The 24,387-nt window shown below is 45.3% G+C and overlaps 1 protein-coding gene across 4 annotated transcripts in view; it reads left to right on the top strand.

Annotated features, from left to right (window-relative positions):
- The window catches only part of LOC138969300 (E3 ubiquitin-protein ligase HERC2-like), a 156,792-nt gene that overhangs the window by 28,479 nt on the left and 103,926 nt on the right, over positions 1-24,387 (top strand). For all 4 annotated transcript variants that reach the window (XM_070342057.1, XM_070342056.1, XM_070342054.1 and 1 more), the window contains 9 exons: positions 9,138-9,338; positions 9,747-9,966; positions 11,132-11,395; positions 11,854-12,012; positions 12,474-12,603; positions 13,361-13,516; positions 14,713-14,916; positions 23,284-23,435; positions 23,950-24,212. In XM_070342057.1, coding sequence (XP_070198158.1) covers positions 9,138-9,338; positions 9,747-9,966; positions 11,132-11,395; positions 11,854-12,012; positions 12,474-12,603; positions 13,361-13,516; positions 14,713-14,916; positions 23,284-23,435; positions 23,950-24,212 — 1,749 coding nt within the window. The remainder of the gene's footprint in view (positions 1-9,137; positions 9,339-9,746; positions 9,967-11,131; positions 11,396-11,853; positions 12,013-12,473; positions 12,604-13,360; positions 13,517-14,712; positions 14,917-23,283; positions 23,436-23,949; positions 24,213-24,387) is intronic.

Below are 24,387 nucleotides of genomic sequence, written 5' to 3'. Positions count from 1 at the left end.
ACACACACACACTCAAACACACCACCACCAACCCCTACCCCACCACTTTACCGCCCCCCCCTCCTCCACACACATCTTCTCAACCAAAATCCCCAAAGGCCAAAACCTCTGGGATGAAAAATAATATGACAAGGTCTGTGCTGAGGTTGAAAACTCCATTCCATTCTCGGCAGGGGTCTGTGTCTGACAAGTCCAAAACTCTTTGGAACAGCCCAGATTTTCCATTCTAACACAATGCGCTTTGCAGCTAGCAAAGGGTTACCTCGCTTCATTTGGTGGGCTTCGGAGGTTGTTTTGTTGTGGATTGCAATGATACGCAAATTGGAAAATGTGGCATCGGGAGCAATGCAAATATAATTGTACTGATCGATTGTCTGTTTTAAGTGTTCTCGGGGTATTTGTGTTTCTGCGTATGAGAGAAAAAGACGATGTTGGCAGGATTTTCAGTGTGTGTGTGGTTGTGCGTGCGTGTTTCTCTGCCCCCCCCCCCCTATCTCTCTCTCTCTCTCTCCCTCCCTCTCTCTCTCATCCCCCCTCTCCCTCTCATCCCCCCTCTCCCTCTCTCTCTCTCTCTCACCCTCTTTCTATCCCTCCAAGTATGGCGGAAAGGCGCATACATGCACATTCTTACGTCTCCACAATAACCACTTTATTGCTTAGCTCTGTTGGTTTTCGTTCTGTCGTGTAATTCTTGCATTGCTTCGCACAAATCAGACAGTTATGACAGCTTTCCACTGTTGTTGGTATCTGTATTGCAGATGATTACATTAGCCGTGTGTGAGAGAGGGCGACATGAGATTATGTCAGACTGGTGCCTGGGTTTATACTACGCCTACGTGGTGCATATTCTGCGGTGCATTCTTTGCACCTACGCCTATAGAATAACGGTTGTCTCTATGCATCCGTCGCGTTTGTGCTTTTTGTTTGAAACCTGTTTGTTTGGGGACCCGCCCCCCCCCCCCCCCCGACATGGGCATAGAGAACAGGTTTTGTTGTTGTTGTTGTGTGTTGGTGTGTTTGATCCCTCTGTGTTTGTGTGTGAGTGTGTGCGTGCGTATTTGCGTGCGGTTGTGTGTGTGAATGGCCACATCACTGCATACCCCCAGAACAAGGTATCATCTACACCGACCGTACCTGTATCCCACCAAAACAGAAGCATCGTTTTAACAAGAAGAGCAAACGCTCGATCGAGTCACTTTCGCAGTTCTGAATATTATATGAGGCATCAGATGGACAGGAAGAAATTGCTATTCACAACACAATGAGTCACGTTCACATAAAATTTGAGCCCGGTCACTTTTATAGTTTCCGAGAAAAGCCCAACGTTAAGTTGTGTGTTGCCGAACAGAAAAGGCTAGTTATCTCCCTTGTTTTTCTGATAACGTTCGTAAAAGGCTACAGATGTAAATACTTTGATGTAAAGAATAATCCTACAAAGTTTCAATCACATCCGATGAACTTTGTCAAAGATATAAAATGTATAATTTTTCCTTTGACGCTGACCTGTGACCTTGAAAAAGGTCAAAGGTCAACGAAACCATCGTTAAAGTGTAGAGGTCATTGGAGGTCACGACTAAACAAAATATGAGCCCGATCGCTTTGATAGTTTTCGAGAAAAGTCCAACGTTAAGGTGGTGTCTACGGACGGCCGGCCGGACGGCCGGCCGGCCGGACAGACTAACACTGACCGATTACATAGAGTCACTTTTTCTCAAGTGACTACAGGAAGAAATTGCTATTCACAACACAATGAGTCACGTTCACATAAAATTTGAGCCCGGTCACTTTTATAGTTTCCGAGAAAAGCCCAACGTTAAGTTGTGTGTTGCCGAACAGAAAAGGCTAGTTATCTCCCTTGTTTTTCTGATAACGTTCGTAAAAGGCTACAGATGTAAATACTTTGATGTAAAGAATAATCCTACAAAGTTTCAATCACATCCGATGAACTTTGTCAAAGATATAAAATGTCTAATTTTTCCTTTGACGCTGACCTGTGACCTTGCCGGCCGGACAGACTAACACTGACCGATTACATAGAGTCACTTTTTCTCAAGTGACTCAAAAATACAAAAACATCACAAATACGACTTGTTATTAAAAGAATCTCCGTATTATTTCCGACGAGTTGCTCGTGCTGGCATCCCACGACGCGGGTCCACTGAGCGGGAAATGAAACCCAGCAGTGTGGTGAATAAAAGTGCGGGTGTCCCAAAACCTATGCCAAAAGAAAGCGTCTCAGTCGCTACGAGAAACGGCAACAGTTCACAACAGTGTCTACAACTGTTCATCCGTATATTTTGGCACGATAAATCATGTAACAGAGATATATGCTATTTTGGTACAGGAGTGTGATGGAACCTTTATGTGTTAACGAGATTTCCAGTTAGGAAAGCCGGTTTCAGATTTGGTACGCTTTTTTTTGCGGTCACTTCACCTGAGAACAACATTTTGCTCGTCCATTCACACTCCCTTTCTATTTCAAGAAGAAGAAAAATAATACTGAATGACGATCCTTTGATCGTCTGTTTTTCTCACTATAACTCCTTGCCTGGTTCTTGACTTCGTCGTCGTCGTCGTTGTTGTTGTTGTCGTCGTCGTCGTTGTTGTTGTTGTTGTCGTCGTCGTTGTTGTAGACACGCTTGTTGCTCGTGGAGGACTTTCTTGGATATGTTGCTGACTATTTGATGTCAGATAAGCAGCGAGACATGGAATTGAACAAAAGGGATACCCAAAAAGTTGTTCTCCCACCCAACAGGCCTCGCACAAGTAGTAAGTAAATAACCAAGAAGAAGAAGGAAGAAAACTAAAAACACACACACAAAAGCATCTTGACACTGATTTCCTGGCCCCCATTCAATACGGATAGTTTCGAGGTTGACCCACAGGCGGAAGGTATCGTCCACTGGACGACTACTATCACAGAAAGACTACAAGGTACGTCACTCACCTTCGAGTCTTCTGTGTTCTTGGAGTCGGTTCCTGGGAAAAAATATTGTTCAAGACGGTTTGCCTCTTCCCATTGATGATTGTTTGAACTATATGCACCTTTAGTTTTCAGCTTCCGTTCGCTGCAGGTTTTTAACCATCATTTGGACGAATCTTCGTTTGCGAGCCGCTAATATCCCCCTTGCGTCAAATCATGCATCCGGCACCGAATATGCATACCACCGCTCATTGGTCTAAAACATATGTAAATATTGTGCAGCAAAGGGAAGCGTTTTAGACCAATGAGCGAGCGACCGACTGACCGACCGACCGACCGACCGATTTCTTTCCCGTCTTTATTTTTATTAAAAAAAAACACACAAAAAAACACCCACACAACTAGTTCATTTAAAAAGAGCCAACTAACGACAGAAATCAGTCAAGGTGTTATTGTTTGGTATAGGTCCAAGTGGAAGCCGAAGGATGGTCTTTTCACATGTGAGTCGAACTGTTCACACGCGAAGAAGTGGGCCTTTAACGTGTACAATATCTATATATATATATATACGACTAGTGTCTGTCTGTCTGTCTGTCTGTCTGTCTGTTCGCGATGCACGGCCAAAGTTCTCGGTGGATCTTTTTCAAATTTGGACACCGTATTCAGCTACACCCCGGACACAACCTCATCGATGAGATATTTCAACACGTGCTCTCAGCGCGCAGCGCTGTGCGCGCTGAACCGATTTTGTTTTTTTGTTGTTTTTTGTTTTTTGTCGAGATCCACTACCAGTAACTCTTCCTTATCTTCTCCAGTGTTTTCAGCCGCGATTATCTCCCTTCCTCCGTGTGGCGTCAATCCATATTCCCGTTACTACGTTACTATTTTTAGAAGGTCACTGCACGTTACTATTTTTAGAAGGTCTCCAGTGTTTTGCGCGTTTATCTCCTTTCCTTCGTGCGCCGGCGCAGCCTGGTATTCGGCTCTACTTCTTCCCGGCGAAGCCGGTACCCGGCGAAGCGGGTAATCATCTAGTCAAGAATATGCGTGTCACGTTATCAAAAATTCGTCGAATGTTTTCTTATCAACAGTGCATGATTGTGAGTAATTGAAGTGAATGTTCCATTATTCACCGATTGTAGTATCAAGGAAAACCACAGGAAGAAGTTGTCATTAGCACTATCTGAAATCAGACCCGATGTTGTTGTTTTTCCACTGCATCCAACACAAGAACTGGTTGCCAGCTCTGTAGCTATTTCGAGGCGTTATCTGTGAAACCTGGGTGGAGAGAAACTCAACAGCGCTATGGGCCTTCATGGTATTAAATCATTCTTTGTTTGGCTGTTGTGGCCGGGTGTGCAAGCGGAGTTGTGAATGAAGGAGGATTGTTGTTGTTGTTGTTGTTGTTGTTGGTGTTGGTGAACTCAGGTTGTGAATGAAGGTAGACTTTGACTGTCCGAGTATTCCTCTCTCTCTCTCTCTCTCTCTCTCTCTCTCTTTCTCTCTCTCTCTCTCTCTCTCTCTCTCTATATCTCTCTCTCTCTCTCTCTCTCACTCAATCACTCACTCACTCACTCTCTCTCTCTCTCTCTCTCTCTCTCTCTCTCTCTCTCTCTCTCTCTCTCTCTCTTTCTCTCTCTCTCTCTCTCTCTCTGTCTCTCTCTCTCTCTCTCGCTCTCTCTCTCTCTCTCTCTCTCTGTCAGACTTGGATAACCTGTAAAAACCGTTTTGAATCATTATCTTTAAAAGCCATGCAAAAATGTTAGCAGCAATACATGTAGCCCACAACACTGAGGGGAGTATTTTTGTTAAACCTCCAGTACGATACGCACGAGCTGTTGTGGGTAAAATTGAACTATTTCTTTCCCGTCTTTATTTCGCTAGACTGTTTGGCAAATCTCATCTTTTGATCTGGCATCATCCATTTGAAAGAAAGCTCGACCGCTACAGAAAAATGAGGTCACACTGTGTACATGATGGGGTGAAAACTAGAGAGAGAGAGAGAGAGAGAGAGAGAGAGAGATTTTGGTAAGAAAAGTTTTCATTAGTTTTGCTGGTTTGGTCGGATGGGGTTGAATTGCTTCGGTGATGCGGTAGGGGAATGAGAAAGCGAGTCAGTGTGTGTGTTTGTATGTGTGTGTGTGTGTGTGTGTGTCTCTCTCTCTCTCTCTCTCTCTCTCTCTCTCTCTCTCTCTCTCTCGTGTGAGTGTGTGCTCTTTGCTTTCTCCAGCCTTTGACACTAAGTGACACTTGCAGGACAATTACCGAGATAAAAAAAAAAAAATACCACGGTTTTCTGAGTCAAGAAGTATAGAACAACAACATTACTTTTCCATTAGGGCAGTGTACTTCTCTACGTCAAATGTATATAATTATCTCTTTCAGTCGTAAGCCTGCTTTCTAATACACTGCTGACTAACTGTGTGTAGGCCTAACTCTGCTGCTGCTGCTGCTGTGTCAGTCTGTGTGTCAATCGGTTTGTTTGTGTGTGTGTGTGTGTTTGAGATAGACATACTCAGTGACTACAAAATGCGTGCATTTGTGTGCGGGAGGGGATCTGCGTGAGTTTTTGAGCACGTGGCAATCAGGAAGGGTGTGCGTGCATGCGCGCTTGTGTATGTGGGTGTGCGTGCGTTTGTGTGTGTGTGTGTGTTGTAATTTGCATGCGTTTAAGTGTACGTTCTTCAGTGGCTGTTACTTTTTCTTGGTACAAGTAACAACGTTGTGCTTGCAGGATTATCACCCAAGAGTGCAAACTGTACGCATATTTATATTTATATTATATAGCATTACAACTTGGCAAGTCAGTTTCCTGCGGAACTATCAGTCAAAATCTTGTTTTACCTACTTGTTGACAGGGGGGCCATGTGAACTAGTGTAAGACATTTGTTTCAGGATTATTGCTGTGCTAAACCTTGAATGACTTGTGTGGGTTGCGGCGGAGGAGGGAGAATGCTTTTGCTTGACAGAAGCTGCCTCAATAAAACAGCCAGCACAATGTTAGTTTGTTACTGTCCTAAACTTAGTTGAAGGACTGTGTTGGGGTGCCGTGGGGAAGGGTGTGGATGGGGTGTGAGAATTGGGAGGGGGGGTGCTGTTTTTTTGCCATATGCAGCCTTGGAAGAGTCAGCACTGTGTTGTCTTGTTTATGAATGCATGCTCTGATGGATGTGAGAGGGTGATTTGCATGGCATTTCGTATTTACGTTCACAGACTGATTGATAGATTTTGCAGGTAGAGGCAAAGTGCATCAGCAAATAAACACAGTGCCTTCAGTGAAGTGGTGCATGGTAATGCCCCACCTGCCTCAAGCTATTAATCACTTGCGACCCCTCCCCCCCCCCCCTTCCCACTCCCCTGCATCAGTCTCCTTGACCCTCAACCCCATCCCTGTCTGCCACTTACTCACTACACCCCCTCCCTCCCCCCCTCCCACATTTAATACTCTTGTGACATGGGATACAATGTTATGAAAGAAAAAAAGGGAAAGTCGGATGTGATGTAGGTTGAGGGGCGTGTGTGTGTGTGTGTGTGTGTGTGTGTGGGGGGGGGGTGTGAGGTTACGAAACCTGATGGAGTCATTTCTCATGAAATTGAGAATCACAGGTGCAGATCAAGGTTACTTCCCTCAGCCGGTAGAGTGGAACTCCCCCTTTTGAGACCTTGACAAATCTGAGAAGATAAGTCTGTAGTGAAAGTTCATTGGGGAATAGGAAGTGGTGGGGGTAGGTTGGGGAGGGGTGGGGGAATCTGTTTACCTTGACCTTTGTTCACAACTTTTAGGAGATGGTCAAAGAACCCTACCTCCCCTCACCCAGACATTTTCTCTTTAGCCAGGTGTCTGGCACCAGAACTTTTGTCCATCACTCACACACCCCTCAGCCCAAACAATTTCCTGAAAGTAAACGAGAATAAACAAAACATACCACATTGTACTAGGACAAGTGACAGCTTCTACTTTTTCTTGGCACTCTCCCACTTCAGTCACAGATTGTTCTTTGTGATGTATTCTTGTGTTGCGAGGAATGTACATGTTGGAAGCCCATGATCGCTGCCATCAAGTACTTGAAGAAAGGGTTTTAACACAAGTGGCAGATTCTCTTGAGAAGAGTGGGGTGTGGGTGGAAGTCAAGGTCCTTTGTCACAAAATTGATGAAGAGGTGAACTTCAGACAGCTGTTGTTGTTTGTGTTTGTATAGTCAACTTCAAAGACACTGACAGGTTATTTGTTAGAAGAGAACACTAGCCTTGTTAACTGCAGTCTTATAAGGGATTTTGAACCCAACTGTGATCTTTTTGAGGACATTGACCTCATGATTTATGAAGCTTGGGGAAAGCAAAACAGAGCAGGACTGGTGTTTGTATTCATAATTTGTTGAGACGACAGACAGATCGTTCTGGTAGAAGCTGATTTATTAAAGTGAACAGTCAAAGTTAACAGACACGCTTCTTAGTTTTGCGCTTTCAGTGTTCAGGTCAAAAAGAAAACAAAAAGATGTCATATTCTTTTTATATTTAGTCAAGTTTTGACTAAATATTTTAACATCGAGGGGGAATCGAAACGAGGGTCGTGGTGTATGTGCGTGTGTGCGTGTGTGTGTGTGTGTGTGTAGAGCGATTCAGACTAAACTACTGGACCGATCTTTATGAAATTTGACATGAGAGTTCCTGGGTATGAAATCCCCGAACGTTTTTTTCATTTTTTTGATAAATGTCTTTGATGACGTCATATCCGGCTTTTCGTGAAAGTTGAGGCGGCACTGTCACGCCCTCATTTTTCAACCAAATTGGTTGAAATTTTGGTCAAGTAATCTTCGACGAAGCCCGGACTTCGGTATTGCATTTCAGCTTGGTGGCTTAAAAATTAATTAATGACTTTGGTCATTAAAAATCTGAAAATTGTAAAAAAAAAATAAAAATTTATAAAACGATCCAAATTTACGTTTATCTTGTTCTCCATCATTTGCTGATTCCAAAAACATATAAATATGTTATATTCGGATTAAAAACAAGCTCTGAAAATTAAATATATAAAAATTATTATCAAAATTAAATTGTCCAAATCAATTTAAAAACACTTTCATCTTATTCCTTGTCGGTTCCTGATTCCAAAAACATATAGATATTATATGTTTGGATTAAAAACACGCTCAGAAAGTTAAAACAAAGAGAGGTACAGAAAAGCGTGCTATCCTTCTTAGCGCAACTACTACCCCGCTCTTCTTGTCAATTTCACTGCCTTTGCCATGAGCGGTGGACTGACGATGCTACGAGTATACGGTCTTGCTGAAAAATGGCATTGCGTTCAGTTTCATTCTGTGAGTTCGACAGCTACTTGACTAAATATTGTATTTTCGCCTTACGCGACTTGTTTAGAAAATAATATTCCCATTTCCATTGTTTTGGCAATATATAGGTTCAGTAGGATTGGCATTAACCAGTTGGTTCCAGTATTTTTCTGATTGAAATCTGGAAAAGGCCAGAAATAAAATTGGCAACTGATTAAATCAAATAAAGGGTTGATGTTTTCTTTCATAATTATTCACTCAAAAGTGTTGTGTAACCATGGTAGAGCAACTGTTGTGAGAGAGCTAGGATTTCTGCTCACAAAGCAAGACAATAAACTGGTTCAGAAAACGGCTTGTGCATGTACTGGGAAGATGCACAGCCAAGACTCATACTTTGAAGAAAAGCTGGTTTAGAGATAACAGCTAACTCATGTGATTGCTGGTTCTGGTCCCAGCTATAAAAACAATAGGTGAATCCAAGTTGTGTCTAAAACTCATCACTTTTCATTGTCTTTGAAACTTTTCATCCTGTGCAAGTGTTCAGGCAGCACATGGCAGTACTACTGCAACTTGATGGTGCTGCCGTGTTTTTTCTGTTTGCAGTTAACATTCCCCTGACAGTGAATCTAATCGATTTACCCTCACGGCAGTAAAGTAAATCCACCAATTTTAAACCTGAACAAAAAATCGTCAGCAAAGTAACTGCTGCAAGTTTTCCGAAATTATCAATGCTCAAACATCGCAGGAAGCCAGTTGAAAGGGAGACAATTATGTGTTATATGTATCATTGCATATAGCATGCATTTAGGGGATCCTCATTTGGGAGTTTGAGCGGGCTGTATTGGGCACTCTAGGGGAGTAAGGGCTAAGGTCTGACCGACAGTCATTTCTCTTGTCTCACAGTCTTCATTTTACCGTGTGTGTAGGCAGCACAGGGCAGTACTACTGCAACATGAAGGTGCTGACGTGCCAGTGCTGCGACGGGTCGTGCGGCCCTAACAACGGCTGCAATTGTCCCCCCTGCCAGCAGCTGGACAAGGACGAGGCATCACTGCTGGACGCCAAGGATGAGGAACCCAAACCCTCCCAGCCTCTCATCGACTCCTGGACATGGGGACAGCAGCCTGGTCAGTTTACATTTTTTTGAGTTAAGGTGGTCACTTTTTGAGAGTGGGTTAAGTTGGGGTATCGAGGGTAAATGAGTCATAGGATTGGTGTGTGTGTGTTTGTGTGTGTGCATATGTGCATGTATGTGTGTGTGTGAGTGTTTGTGTGTGTGTTTGTGTGTTATATCCTTTTCCAGGTCATCTATGCCTTGATAACTACATGCCATTAGATTTGCTGGCATACTGAATGCAGCTTTGGAATGTCTGTGCTCACACTACTTCAAGCAGAACTTTAAGAAGAGTTATGCAATGCATAGTTGATTTATCTTTAAACGTGCATACATGTATATGCAGCATTTTGTGCAAGTTTGTGCTTTGTTTGAGTGTTTTTCCCTCTCAGTCTCACAATTTGGTTTATCACGTTTTCAGATGTGTCACAACTGCGGGAGTGCTTGCAGTCAGTGCTATGGGAGCAGCAAGGTCTTTGCGTTCAGGCGTCCAGTTCCACTCTGTCGGCCACACGACTCCAACAGAGACTGGCCGTCCTGGAGCGCTACTTCACAGCTCTCTGTCGACAGACTCAGGCTGAGAGAAAACCACCGTCCAAGAAACGACAAGCCAACCAGAGCAACCTCAACAAGCAGAAGAGGTACAGTGGCACCCCCCTTTTAAGACCTCAAAGGGCGGGGATGTAGCTCAGTCAGGGCGGGGATGTAGCTCAGTCAGGGCGGGGATGTAGCTCAGTCAGGGCGGGGATGTAGCTCAGTCAGGGCGGGGATGTAGCTCAGTCAGGGCGGGGATGTAGCTCAGTCAGGGCGGGGATGTAGCTCAGTCGGTAGCGCGCTGGATTTGTATCCAGTTGGCCGCTGTCAGCGTGAGTTCGTCCCCACGTTCGGCGAGAGATTTATTTCTCAGAGTCAACTTTGTGTGCAGACTCTCCTCGGTGTCCGAACACCCCCGTGTGTACACGCAAGCACAAGACCAAGTGCGCACGAAAAAGATCCTGTAATCCATGTCAGAGTTCGGTGGGTTATAGAAATACAAAAATACCCAGCATGCTTCCTCCGAAAGCGGCGTATGGCTGCCTAAATGGCAGGGTAAAAACGGTCATACACGTAAAAGCCGTGGGAGTTTCAGCCCATGAACGAACAAACAAACAAAAAGACCTAAAAAAATCTGAGAAAATCAGGTCTTAACCCAAAGGAGGGAGTCTGAAAATGGGGGTCACTTTACAGAGGTTATGAACAGAAAATCTGAGAAAAGTTTAGGGTCTTAAAGGGAGAGTCTTAAATCTTTGGGTCTTTAAATGGGGTTTCACTGTATTGGCAATTTAGCCTGCTTAACTAGCTCTAAGAAGTGATTTGTTGTATGGTTTATGTATTTCGATCTCATCTGTGAATACTTGCAGGTAACTACTGTGGACATGATTTTTGTGTGTGTAAGATTTGAAACTTCTTTGATGTAACAGTCAATTTTCGGGTGATTAAATACAGATTTAAAAGAATCTTTTTCACAGAATAAAAAGGGTACGGACCAGAACATTTGTGCTGAAGATTGAACGTTGGATTACCTGACAAAGGGATGTGTGTCACTTAGCTAAGGTAAACTTAATGCTTTAGATCAGATATATCTTTAAAAATGGTCAAGATCTGATGTATTCAATTAATTCAACTTAAGATGGAAAAAATGGGGTTTGGACATAACATGGGGAAGGGATAGATGTTGGTAAACAAATATGTCAATTCATACTCTTTTAGGTACGCTGCCTATAGAAGTTCTCTTTTCATCTGTGTTACTTACCTATCACATTACAGCTCTTCCTCAAAGCCGGCAGAAAAGGCCACCATGGGTCTAGCAAGGGTCGGGTCTCGCGCCGCACTCAGCTTTGCCTTCGCCTTTCTGCGGCGAGCGTGGAGGTCGGGAGAGGATGCAGACCTGTGCAGCGAGCTGTTACAAGAATCCCTCGACGCACTGCGATCTCTGCCCGAAGCGACACTTTTCGACGACGGCTGTGTGTCGTCCGTGTGGTTGGAAGTGGTGGAAAGGGCTACCAAGTTCCTCCACTCAGTCGTTGCAGGGTGAGAGTTGGTTTCGTGACCTCTTAGATTAGCCAGATCCTAAGTTTTGCTATCGTATTTGGTAGGATTTGTACATTCAGAGGTTTCCTTTTTGCAAAAGTATAATGATACACCTACATGTGTAGCATCATGTTCAGATTATTAGAATGGATACATGTTGATTTTTCAGAAGCTTCCATGTGGACAAGATTTACTGGACTGATACTCATAGTTATGATAGTATTACTGTGGTTCCAAAATTGTACTTTTGGTTGGTTAGTTGGTTGGTTGTTGACGTTTTTTGTCTCAGGAACCCAGGGGTTATCGGAGACTGATAAAGCATTGATCTTATTCTGTTTTGTTCTCGACCAAGTCTTTAAAAAAACTATTCACTTGTTTAGCGACATTTGTTAGGATATTAGAATTCTGTAAGCATAGAAGATCAGGATTGATGTGTGATTGCTGTGTGTATTCGACAGAGACCTAAGCGGCAGTGCCAGTGCCCACAGCTCCAGTAAGATCCCCACCCAGGACCAGCAGATAGCGCTGTGTCTCCTGATGGAGCTGGCCGTACAGAGAGGCTCCCTGGGACACATCCTCTCCGCTGTTCTGCTGCTGCTCAACCTATGGAACAACAGGTTGGTGAATGACAGTTTTTATTCACATTTATGAATTGTTTGATGTTTGGGTGTTTTTTGTTGTTGTTGTTGTTGAGAGAGCAAGAGCGAGTGAGAGAGAGAGTTTGTGTGTGTGGTTGTGTGTGTGTGTGTGTTTGTGTGTGTGTGCGTGCGTGCGTGCGTGCGTGCGTGCGTGCGTGCGTGCGTGTGTGCGTGCGTGCGTGCGTGCGTGCGTGCATGTGAGAATGTGGTGTCTGGGCATGCATGCGTATGTGAGAGACAGACAGGCAAACATCACCAATGGACGAACAGAGAAATGATTTATGTGTGCCTCAAAAAAGAGATGTCACATTAGGTGTAAGTCAGTGCTGCCAAGTGTCCTGGTATAAATAGTCGTAAACAGTTCATCAACATTTTCCTGAAAGTACATGTACTTTTCTGGCAACTCGCCCTCAAAGTTTCACAATGTTGTTTGATTGCAGTCACCATCACTATGACAACAGAGTAAGCAGCAGCCTGCTAGCGGCACCACTCATTCCCCTCCTGCAGCGCTTTGAGAATGTTCACAACTCCAAGTCCAGAACACACAAGCTCTGCCCTCGCTGGGATGATGTGAGTTGATCTTCTTCTTCTTCTTCTTTGTTCATGGGCTGAAACTCCCACGTTCACTCATGTTTTTGCACGAGTGGAGTTAATGTATATGACCATTTTTACCCCACCATTCAGGCAGCATACGCCGATTTCAGGGGAGTGAGTTGATCGTCATCTACTGGCTGAAAAATTTATTTTTGCTCAGACAGGCACAGTTTTTTTGTGTTCGTGATAGGTGCTGGTACACTAAAGTGTGGTGTTGTTCGTTCAAGTACTAAGCTAGCCTATTTGTTCTTCTGGTGCATTTTGTGTTGGTAGGCTACAACTTCTGAGTAGACTTTCACATGAGTGACTGTTTCCTACCCTGCATGTATGTCAGCCTTACTTTGTTTTTGTAGGTAGCCTAGCCATAATTATGTGACACTCCTTAGGCATGAAGTGCTACCCTCTACTAATCGGGACACAACACCTGTGACTGCCAGGCCCAGTGTCTCATCTAGCTAGCTAGCCAGCAGTCCTTCATTCCTAAAAGTCTCGGGCTTCTCCTACCCACTGCACTGAAAGAGATAACTTTGTCACGTTTTAGTGTTGCTATTATGAAGAGGTCATTGTATTTGAAAAGTGTGTTATTTGTAATGAGCTCCAAATTGTATTTTCACGAAGAAGGATACAAAGAAATCATAATTTTAGCATTTAAGCCGTTATCTTTTATCTGTTAACTTTATCCTTTTTCTTTAATTAAGTTACCTCATCTAACTTTGTTTCCTTATGTGTCCAGGTGTTTGTGGTGAGCCCAACGGAGTGCTTTCTCAACTACCTGACCATACCTGAAGACGAGAACACACCTGTAGATCTGCGACAGTGTGCAGTGGTCCTAATGTCACACTTGGACAGGCTCTGTACCCCCTACCTCCCTCCCACCTCCTCACAGAAGGTGAGAGCCAAGTGTCTGTGTGTCTGATTTTGAATCTCCCATATGCTTATGCTTGATTATTTTATGTTTCGGGATTTGGGACAACAGTAAGACTTCCAGCTAATATCACCACATATTTTTCTGAAGTGTAACAAATTTATAGTGTTTGAAAAAGTTATGGCGGTTTTGAATGGAATAGCTTTGATGTGCCGATGTGGATCATCAGTGCCTAAAAAATCTTCCAGCCATGGGGGCCCGGTAGCTCAGTTGGTAGAGCACTGGACTTGTGATCGAAAGGTCGCAGGTTCGAATTCGGGCCGGGACGGACACGGGTCAACTTTATGTGCAGACCCAGAGACGGAAACCATGTCCCACCCCCGTGTCATCACAATGGCACGTAAAAGACCTTGGTCATTCTGCCATAAGTGCAGGTGGCTGAATACACCTAAACACGCAGACACCTGGGTAGCGCGACTCCGTTGCTGCTAGCTTTCCACTGGGAGGAAGCGACCCGAATTTCCCAGCGATGGGACAATAAAGTAATGAAAATGAAAGAAATGAAGAACTCATCCACAACATCGATCTGAGAAACTAGGGGATATCAACACTGTTAATACATGTACAGATGACAACAAGAGTAGGTCAGAGTTATGCAGATCCAATCATTCCTGGCACCCGAGAGATAACAAGCATTGAAAGGACCAACGTTCATGATCATATGTGACCCTCCACCACGAAATGAGTCGCATGTCACCTTTGCATGATTTTCATATTTTTACATTTTCCTAAAGAGTTTTTTATGCTCTATCCAGTGGTGAAAACCGTTTTAGAAAAGAGCGAAAACTGTTTGAGTTATAAGCCCGTGACTAAGGTGACCCTCACACTGTTACCAGACACTCTCCGGACTTATATCAAGCCTAGCGCAGAACCGCGCGAGGTGACATGCGACTCATTCCGTGGTGGAGGGTCACATTTGGTCATGATTCTTATCCACAACATGTTTGAAAAGTCTAAAAAAACAAAACTCTAAAAAACGAAATGATTGTTACTGATTGGAAGGCAAACAATGTAACACATTTTCATTTTTTTTCTTTCTTTCTCATTTTTACCATTTTTCTTTTTTCAACCATTGACGAATTTGTAATGGCCTTGTCTTGGTGAGTAAAGATTTCTTTTGTTTTTTAATAATGTTTAACAAAACAAACTGCGTGTTACAGGGCAGCAACACATCAGTCACACAAGAAGTCCTGGGCCTGGGCTGGCTGGGATGGGCTGGCAGCAACAACAACTACGGGCCCCACGTACTGGACATCTTCAACGACCTGGGTGGAATACAGCAGGTGGCCTGTGCTGAACGCTGTCTGCTGGCACTCACACGCAACGGCAAAGTCTACACCATGTTCTACTCCTCTGACACGCAGGTAAGGAATATATAGAAGAAGAAGCATTTAATACACCATAAACGCTTAAAAGCCATAGTTAATTTATTTGATATGGGTAGCATTTGTACAGGCACACACTCCTTACGAATACGATAAATTGCAAGAAATCCTAAAACAAATAAACTGCCTATGTTCCAAAATTCAGAATCAAAAAACGTTACGTTACATTATTAATAGAACATTCCAATGATATACCTTTCTTGTTTTTACATTTAGTCAAGTTTTGACTTAATGTTTTAACATAGAGGGAGAATCGAGACGAGGGTCGTGGTGTATGTGTGTGTGTGTGTGTCTGTGCGTGTGTGTGTGTAGAGCGATTCAGACCGATCTTTATGAAATTTGACATGAGAGTTCCTGGGAATGATATCCCCGGACGTTTTTTTCTTTTTTTCGATAAATACCTTTGATGACGTCATATCCGGCTTTTTGTAAAAGTTGAGGCGGCACTGTCACACCCTCATTTTTCAATCAAATTGATGGAAATTTTGGCCAAGCAATCTTCGACGAAGGCCGGACTTCAGTAATGCATTTCAGCTTGGTGGCTTAAAAATTAATTAATGACTTTGGTCATTAAAAATCTGAAAATTGTAAAAAAAAAAAAAATTTTATAAAACGATCAAAATTTACGTTCATCTTATTCTTCATCATTTTCTGATTCCCAAAACATATAAATATGTTATATTTGGATTAAAAACAAGCTCTGAAAATTAAAAATATAAAAATTATGATCAAAATTAAATTTCCGAAATCAATTTATAAACACTTTCATCTTATTCCTTGTCGGTTCCTGATTCCAAAAACATATAGATACTAGATGATTACCCGCTTCGCCGGGTACCGGCTTCGCCGGAAAGAAGTAGAGCCGAATACCAGGCCGCGCATGAAGGAAAGGAGATAAACGCGCAAAACACTGGAGACCTTCTAAAAATAGTAACGTGCAGTGACCTTCTAAAAATAGTAACGTAGTAACGGGAATATGGATTGACGCCACATGGAGGAAGGGAGATAATCGCGTCTGAAAACACTCGAGAAGATAAGGAAGAGTTACTGGTAGTGGATCCCGACAAAACAAAAAAAAAACAAAAAAAAAAGAAATATCTCATCGATGAGGTTGTGTCCGGGGTGTAGCTGAATACGGACTCCAAATTTGAAAAAGATCCACCGAGAACTTTGGCCGTGCATCGTGGACACACACACACACACAGAGAGAGACAGACAGACAGACAGACAGACAGACACAAGTCGTATATATATATATAGATGATATGTTTGGATTTCCTCCGAAAGCGGCGTATGGCTGCCTAAATGGCGGGGTAAAAACGGTCATACACGTAAAATTCCACTCGTGCAAAAACATGAGTGTACGTGGGAGTCTAAGCCCATGAACGAAAAAGAAGAAGAAGATATGTTTGGATTAAAACCACGCTCAGAAAGTTAAAACGAAGAGTGGTACAGAAAAGCGTGCTATCCTTCTCAGCGCAACTACTACCCCGCTCTTCTTGTCAATTTCACTGCCATTGCCACGAGCGGTGGAATGACGATGCTACGAGTATACGGTCTTGCTGAAAAATTGCATTGCATTCAGTTTCATTCTGTGAGTTCGACAGCTTGACTAAATGTTTTCGCCTTACGCGACTTGTTTGATTCTCCATTGCCAGAAAGAAAAACAAAACCAGTGAGGTTAATACAGTCGAACCCGTCTATAACGACCACCCAAGGAACTGACCAAAAGTGGTAATTTAAGACAGGTGTGCGCAATAGAAAGGAGAATTATACAGAAGGAGACATTTAGGTGGATGGGTTTTGAGTATATGTGCTCCCTGAAAGGGCTGTATGGCTATCTAAATGGTGGGGTAAAAACGGTCATACACGTAAAAACCCACTCGTGCAAAAAACACGAGTGTCCGAGGGAGCTTTAGCTCATGAACTAAGAAGAAGAAGAAGAAGAAGACTACATGTGTAGTATTAAGCGACAGACTTTTTGTCTCTTTATACCAGCCACATTAATAAACATTAAATTACATATTCCTACTCCGAATCACATGTAGCATTGACACAATCGGAGATGCTAGGTTCTGTACAGGCTAACCGTCTAAGGGAAGCAACCCCAACCACAAAAGTGTAAACGTAGCCATGGTAATGCCCATACACCCGGGGAGTTACCTCCCCTCGTGCATGCCATGTCACTACTGCTACTGAACACGTGGTTCCTATCATTCGACCTTACAGCTTTCGAGGGAGCAGGTTGTTGTATTTTTGGGCTCCCCTGTGGCTGCGCTGTTGGTGTTGTTTTGACACCCACCGGCCACGTTACCGTCTATCTTGCCTCCTGCTTCGTAGTTGGTGAGCTCTTTCCATTTTGGTCATTATTTTGACAGGAAATTTGTTGTAGTTGCTGATTTTCGTCCGTGTTTGGACCTGTGATATTTCAGTGACTACTGTTGGCCGCCATTTTTGTTGTCAGCATGAGTTGACAGTTTTTGTGGCTAGGCCGATGTATTTTGGAGGTAAACGTATTTTTACCTTCTTACTTGCTTGCTGCTTTGTTTAGTTGGTAAGCTTGTTCCTTCTTGTCTTTAGTTTGACAGGAATTTATCTATAGTTGCTGACTTTTTGTCCGTTTGGACTCCTATGCGTTTCAGTAACTTATCTTGTGGCCGCCACTTTCGGTTGCTCAGCTTTCCTGACAGCTTATTTCGGTGGCTAGGCCTATGTTATGGTGAGGTTCTCCTTACTTTACCTGCGTTTTTGCCTTCTGCTTTGTTAGTTGGTAAGCCATTTCATATTTCGTCATTACTTTGACAGGAATTTTTGTTATTGCTTAATTTTCGTCCGTTTTGGACTTCTAAATTTTGTCCAGTAACTTATCGCTTGGCCGCCATTTTGTGTATCAGCGTCGCTGACAGTTACTTGGCTAGGCTTTAGCAGGTATCTACCAGTCCGTAGGACTTGTCGTGGTTTCGAATTTAACATGTTTGTTATGTTTTGTTCGTTACTCTTTCTGCCTCGAACAAACACTTTGTGGGGCAGTCATATACTGTTGTACGTCCTGTTTCTTCTCCTCGCCTTCTCTGCCGTTAGCAGATCAGGTGTCTGAGTTATCTTTGTGAAGAAATGTTCGCGTTCCAAGCCTGCGTCTTCCGTTGGTCCCGCTGTCTGTGGGCGACGTCACCTTGTTGGCTTCTTTGACGCTTCCGGCCGAGACGTTGTCTTGGGCGGATGTTTTGCTTCTTCGTCTTCTACCGCTGTGGTTGGCGATTCAAGTAAGTCGAGCTGGTCCACAGGCCCTCGTGAGGCCGTCGGACAGTCCCTGCTGGGACACAGCTCTTTTCGGCGGGTTCACGACCCGCAAACCCCTGTTCAGTCGCACCCTGGCTTCACTGAAGACCATTGTGTGGCTGAGCAATGGCGGCAGTTGGTTCCGGCTACTTCTCCGACGTACGCACCCGCTGGGGCGTTTCCGGATTTGTCTAGCCGTTTCCGACTGCTGCGCTTCCGGCACTCGCCGGAAGCATAGGTCCCCCGATGTACGCACCCGCTGTGGTCGTTTCCGGGGTTGACCAGGTCCCCCGATGTGCGCACCCGCTGTGGTCGTTTCCGGGGTTGACCGGACGTTGCCCCCCGGGCATTTGTCCTCTGTTCAGTCGCACCCTGGCTTCACTGAAGACCATTGTGTGGCTGAGCAATGGCGGCAGTTGGTTCCGGCTACTTCTCCGACGTACGCACCCGCTGGGGTCGTTTCCGGAGTTGTCTAGCCGTTTCCGACTGCTGCGCTTCCGGCACTCGCCGGAAGCATAGGTCCCCCGATGTACGCACCCGCTGTGGTCGTTTCCGGGGTTGACCAGGTCCCCCGATGTGCGCACCCGCTGTGGTCGTTTCCGGGGTTGACCGGACGTTGCCCCCCGGGCATTCGTCCTCTGTTCAGTCGCACCCTGGTTTCCTCGAGGACCATTGTGTGGCGGAGCAGTGGCGGTAGCCGTTTCCGGCGCTGCGCTTCCGGCACTCGCTGGAAGCATAGGTCCTCTGACGTACGCACCCGCTGTGGTCGTTTCCGGAGTTGACCGGACGTTGCCCCCCGGGCATTCGTCCTCTGTTCAGTCACACCCTGGCTTCCTTGAAGACCATTGTGTGGCGGAGCAATGGCGGTAGCCGTTTCTGGCGCTGCGCTTCCGGCACTCGCTGGAAGCATAGGTCCTCTGACGTACGCACCCGCTGTGGTCGTTTCCGGGGTTGACCGGACGTTGCCTTTAGGGCATTCGGGCTTCTGGCCTCCGTCCTCGCATTCGGCGCTTCCGCTTTTCGCGGTCTCGTCTTGTGCTTTCCGGCTCCGCCCGGATTTACTGCTCCTTTCGCTTCCACTTCCTCCCGGATGTCGGTAGCTGAGGAGCAACGCCAGCCCTTCGGGCAGGTGTTGTCTCAGCCCTGGCCGATGTAGTCAGCGTTTCAACCTTCGGTTGTCGCGTCGACTGCCGTTCCGGTTCCTGCGGCTGCAGACTTGCCGTCTTCTCTCTCTTAGCCTGGTCGAGGCATGAGTTAGGACGACGTCGGGGGGGACGGATTTCCGGTTTTCCGGTTATGCCGTTTCACCGGCCTTCCACCAGTACGTGGACTTCGGTTTTTTCGCCGGTTGTGTCGGACATTCAGTCTGTCGTCAGCGATTCCACATGTGCTGGTTATTGGGAAAAAGGCTTAACGCTGTCCTCTAAGCTGCGGCAGAGGTCACGTCGAAGGTTTTCCCGGACGGGGTTTCGGCCTCCTACACTTCCTGTCTGGAAGCATAGGTCCTCCATCACAAGCGCACGTAGTGGCTTGTCTGGGGTTGATCGAGGACTGGCCTACGGGCGTTCGGGTTCCGGCCCCAGTCCTCTTCTGTTCTGTCTCACTCTTGTTCCGTCGTGGGCATTTGTGTTTCACAAGTGCAGAAGCCGTTGTCGGCGTGGTGTTTCCGGTTTTACTGGAAGCATAAGTCCTCCATTTCAAGTACACGTTGCGGTTTTGACTGGAGTTGACAGAGGACTGGCCTACGGGCGTTTGGGCTTCCGGCCTCAGTCTACTCTATGCAACTTTCGCTTCCGTTTTTTGCGGTTTTGTCTGCTGCATTTCCGGCTCTGTTCGGATACACTTCTCCTCTTCCTGACACTCCTCCGGAGGTCGGTGGGTGAGGAACAGCGGCTGGCCTACGGGCATTTAGGCTTTCAGCCTCAGCCGGGGCAGTCTTCACTTTACCTGTTGGGTGTTGCGTTTACTGCCTATTCAGTTCAGGTGGCCCTGGACGTTTCCCCTATTCACGACCGTCAGTAGGGGGATGAGTCAGGTCTTTTTCCGGTTGGATGGTTTTCCGGTTTCCGGTCATCTCATTCATCAGTTTACCACCAGCAACTGTGACTTCGGTTTGCGTTCGTAGCTGAGCTATTCTGGTTCTCAGTCTTTAGTCAGCAATCGAACACGTTCTGGATTTCCGTCGAAGCTCAAGCTTCGGCTCAGGATTTCCCTTGGGTGCATCGACATTGGTGGCTTCCTTGTTGGTTGACTTTGTTGTCGATGTCGGACTTCCGTTCCGTGAAGATAGGATGTTTTCCTACTTCCGGTTCCTTAGTCACCTTTTGTAGGTACCACGGTTTGCAGGTTTTGGCTAGGCCATCTCCTCCCGAAGGTGGTATCTCTACTGTTTTGGTTCTGCCGCTGTTTCTACTATGGTTCAGTTCCGGAACATGCTCAGCCTTGGCTGGCTTCGGCTACACGGGCTTCACCTTTTGTTCCTTCTTGCTTATTCAGCCTTTGGAACTTGCCTCCTTTCTCTACTCTGTTGGCCAGCCCTTGCTAGGGTGAGCATGGAGCAGATGAGGCTGCCCTTCCTTCACTACGCTCGTACGGCGGGTGTCGGAGGGACTCGTTTCTTTCGCTTTCTCAGTTCCCTGAACAGTCAAAGAGAGTCGCTTAAACTTTGCCTGCAGTAGAGATTCAGTCGAATAGAGATCACCAGGTCTCTGACTGCTTTACAAGGGTTGAAGGAAGGTAAGGCTAGCATACTCAGAAACATGCTTAGCAGAAGCATGCTCATTCCTCTGGTTAAGCTAAGCTGGCAGCCAATAGGCAGCCTTGGCTGGGCAACAGCCATTCCACGTTGCGGCGATGGTGGTTGTTGCCTTCCCGTTTCTTGTGGCTTGTGGGGTTCTCTGGCTTCAGGTTACCCCTGTTTGGCCACAAACGTTTGGACTTTGGTCCTTGTTGTCTTTCATCGAGTCGGACTCTGTCTTTCTCTAGTGATCAGACGCGTTCTGGTGTTTCGTCCAAACTTAAGGTACGCTTGAGTTGGCCTCGGAAGTAACATTCAGTTTTTCCTGAGGGGGCATTGTCTTGGACAATGGATGTTTGAGGAGTAGTTCTTTGTGGCTTTCCTCCTCTCTCTCAGGTTTTGGCTACTCTTCCCCTTCGGGCAGAGGTTTAGCTAAGGTTCGGTTCCTGTGACTTCAGTCTTGGGCCTTTCCTCTCTTCTTCCTCATCTTAGTATGAGGCGAGTCAGGATGACGTCTGTTGGGTCGGGTTTCCTTACAGTCACCCGGCTACAAAAGGCAACTTTGTCTAGGGCGGTTGTCCGTTTTTCTCCGCGTTGGACTCTGTCTTCAGACAGGGACAGACGCGCTCGAGGTTTTCTGGCCAAACTCAGGTAGGCTCTTGATTTGGCTAGGAAGTTAACTGCCTGTTTTTTCCCTGAGAACTCTGGTTTCGGGAGTCTTATGGCTGGCTGGCTTCACGGTTTACGTTTACCAGTCTTGGTTTTCTGCTTTCGGTTTTTGATTCACTCTCGATTACCTTCAAGCAGACTGTTTTGGGAACATTCTGGCTTTTAGCCATTTTGTTTATGGTTGCCAGTCACATCGGTTTTTGACCACCGTGGGTCCTCACTTCCGGTAGCTTACGCACAGTCGTAAGTGGCTGCTGTCGGGTGCTACCTCTCTCCCTGCGTTCGCAGGGACTGGTAGGGGATAACTGGCGACCTTCTATTTGTGAGTTTTCCCTTCGAGGTGGACTCTGGTACTTAGTGCTTGGATGTCTCTCTCTCGCTCTTTCGTGGGGATTGGTCACTCTTATTTTGAGCTGACTTCTTTCTCACAAGCCTTTTGGGCTTTACTACATCCCAAGGTTTGCAGACTTTGGCATGGTTGTCTTAAGGTCACCGCGGGGGTTCGTCCTTCTCAGTTGAGGGGACAACCTTACGCACGGATCTTCTCAGGACTTTAGCATTTCCTTCCAATAAAAGGGGGGGGGGGAAGCTTGTCTTTCCCTTGGCTCGCCAGGGTTATTAATCCAAGGCTTGGGTCTATTCCTGTGCTGTTTTTTACGGCTAGGAGATTGGAAGAAGTGCTGAGCACAGCTTTCTGGATCTCTGAGGTTGTCTCTTTCGCTTTCGCCTGAGATACTTCTCGGCTGTCAATCAGGACTTTCCTTGGTTCCCTCACTGCCTGTTGGCAGTGGGCCAGCCCTGGCAAGGGCTTTTGAGTGGGTTAGTTTTTCTTTCCCACTGGGACCGCCCTGATTCTTTGGCAGCGGTCCAGGTTTTTGGCAAGGTTTTTTGAGTGAGTTAGATTTTTCTTTCCCACCGCCTTGTTTTTGTAATCTGCTACATGTGATTCGGAGTAGGAATATGTAATTTAATCGAAAATTTTATTGTAAATTTTCATTTAATAAATATACCTACCCGAATCACATAGTATATTCCCTCCCGCCAACCCCGCTTTTGATTTGGAGAATTTATTCTTTAGGTCGAATGATAGGAACCACGTGTTCAGTAGCAGTAGTGACATGGCATGCACGAGGGGAGGTAACTCCCCGGGTGTATGGGCATTACCATGGCTACGTTTACACTTTTGTGGTTGGGGTTGCTTCCCTTAGACGGTTAGCCTGTACAGAACCTAGCATCTCCGATTGTGTCAATGCTACATGTGATTCGGGTAGGTATATTTATTAAATGAAAATTTACAATAAAATTTTCGATTTAAAAGATTGCAGTTTCACTCCACCACAGAGTTGTTAACACTATTTGTAGTGAGAGTTGTTAACACTATTTGTAGTGAGAGTTGTTAACACTATTTGTAGTGAGAGTTGTTAACACTATTTGTAGTGAGAGTTGTTAACACTATTTGTAGTGAGAGTTGTTAACACTATTTGTAGTGACAGTTGTTAACACTATTTGTAGTGACAGTTGTTAACACTATTTGTAGTGACAGTTGTTTACTCTATCAGTAAATGATGCTTGAATGCATTCTTTCTTCAGTTTTGAAGACCATGCCCTTAATCCCTTTTTCCAGATCCTCCTGCTATTTATATTTGACGTGTGTTTTTCAGTCTCCACAACTGGTGAACGGGTTTGGTGACAAAGAGGTGATCAGGGTGGCGGGGCACTGTGATGGCAAACACTTTCTGGCTCTCACAGCAGACGGTGAAGTCTACTCGTGGGGCAATGGTGATGGAGGCCGCCTAGGACACGGTGACAACATGTGAGTGTGGTCATAATGAAAATGAAATAATGATTTCTGAGTCGGTAGAGAGGAGAGAGATAGGAAAAGGATTCAGATAAGTAGTACCAATGCTGTGAGGTAAGAAGCATCTAGAGAAGCAGAGTGTTGTTTGTGGGTGGAGTTGTTCATCTTCGGAAAGTCATTCTCTCTTCCCAAAACAGACAAACAAATATCAAGTAAACAGAGAGACGCTGCAGTGAATGAGAACTAAATCACATTTTCAGATATGATTTTCTTTCGTACAGCAGGGCGGCAAATGAAAGTTGAATAGGTTTGAGAAAGATAAGAAACGAAAAGGGGGCTTCAGTAGATGACAGTTAGCCAGAAACACTTCCGTGGATAGTTTGGTAGAAAAAGAACATCCCCCAGTAATAAAACAACAAGTATTTCACCGAGCATATGGCTGTCATCTTTCTGACGAAGTATGATTAGATACAAAGGAACAGGGCAATGCTTTCACACACATTACATAATGCATTTATTTCTCCACCAGAGCACGTGACGAGCCCACCCTCATCAGTAAACTGTCCAAGAAACATCAAGTGGTGCAGGTTGCAGTGGGTAGCACATACAGTGCCGCCGTCACCGCTACAGGCGAGCTCTTCACGTGGGGCCGAGGAAACTACGGCCGCCTCGGGCACGGCAACTCTGAGGATCACCTTGTTCCGACCGTGGTGGCAGGGTTGAGAGGTCACCGTGTGGTGGATGTGGCGTGTGGTAGTGGAGACGCCCAGACTGTGGCTGTCACTGACACTGGTAAGATTTCTGTTGTTTGAACAAAACTTTATTCAGTTTTGATATCGTGAGATATGTACAATATTTGACATTCAGAATCCGTATGCAAGCATATGCTTATAAGCTTTCTGTTGTCTTTGAATGTGGTCATTGTATAGTCCCTGTTGAGAGTTATAAGCCTATACCAGTGGAATTG

This window comes from Littorina saxatilis, linkage group LG6, assembly GCF_037325665.1.
Source record: "Littorina saxatilis isolate snail1 linkage group LG6, US_GU_Lsax_2.0, whole genome shotgun sequence".
Classification (NCBI taxonomy): Eukaryota; Metazoa; Mollusca; class Gastropoda; order Littorinimorpha; family Littorinidae; genus Littorina; species Littorina saxatilis.
Note: the sequence above shows the minus strand (reverse complement) of the source record. Positions and strands in the feature narration are given on the sequence as shown.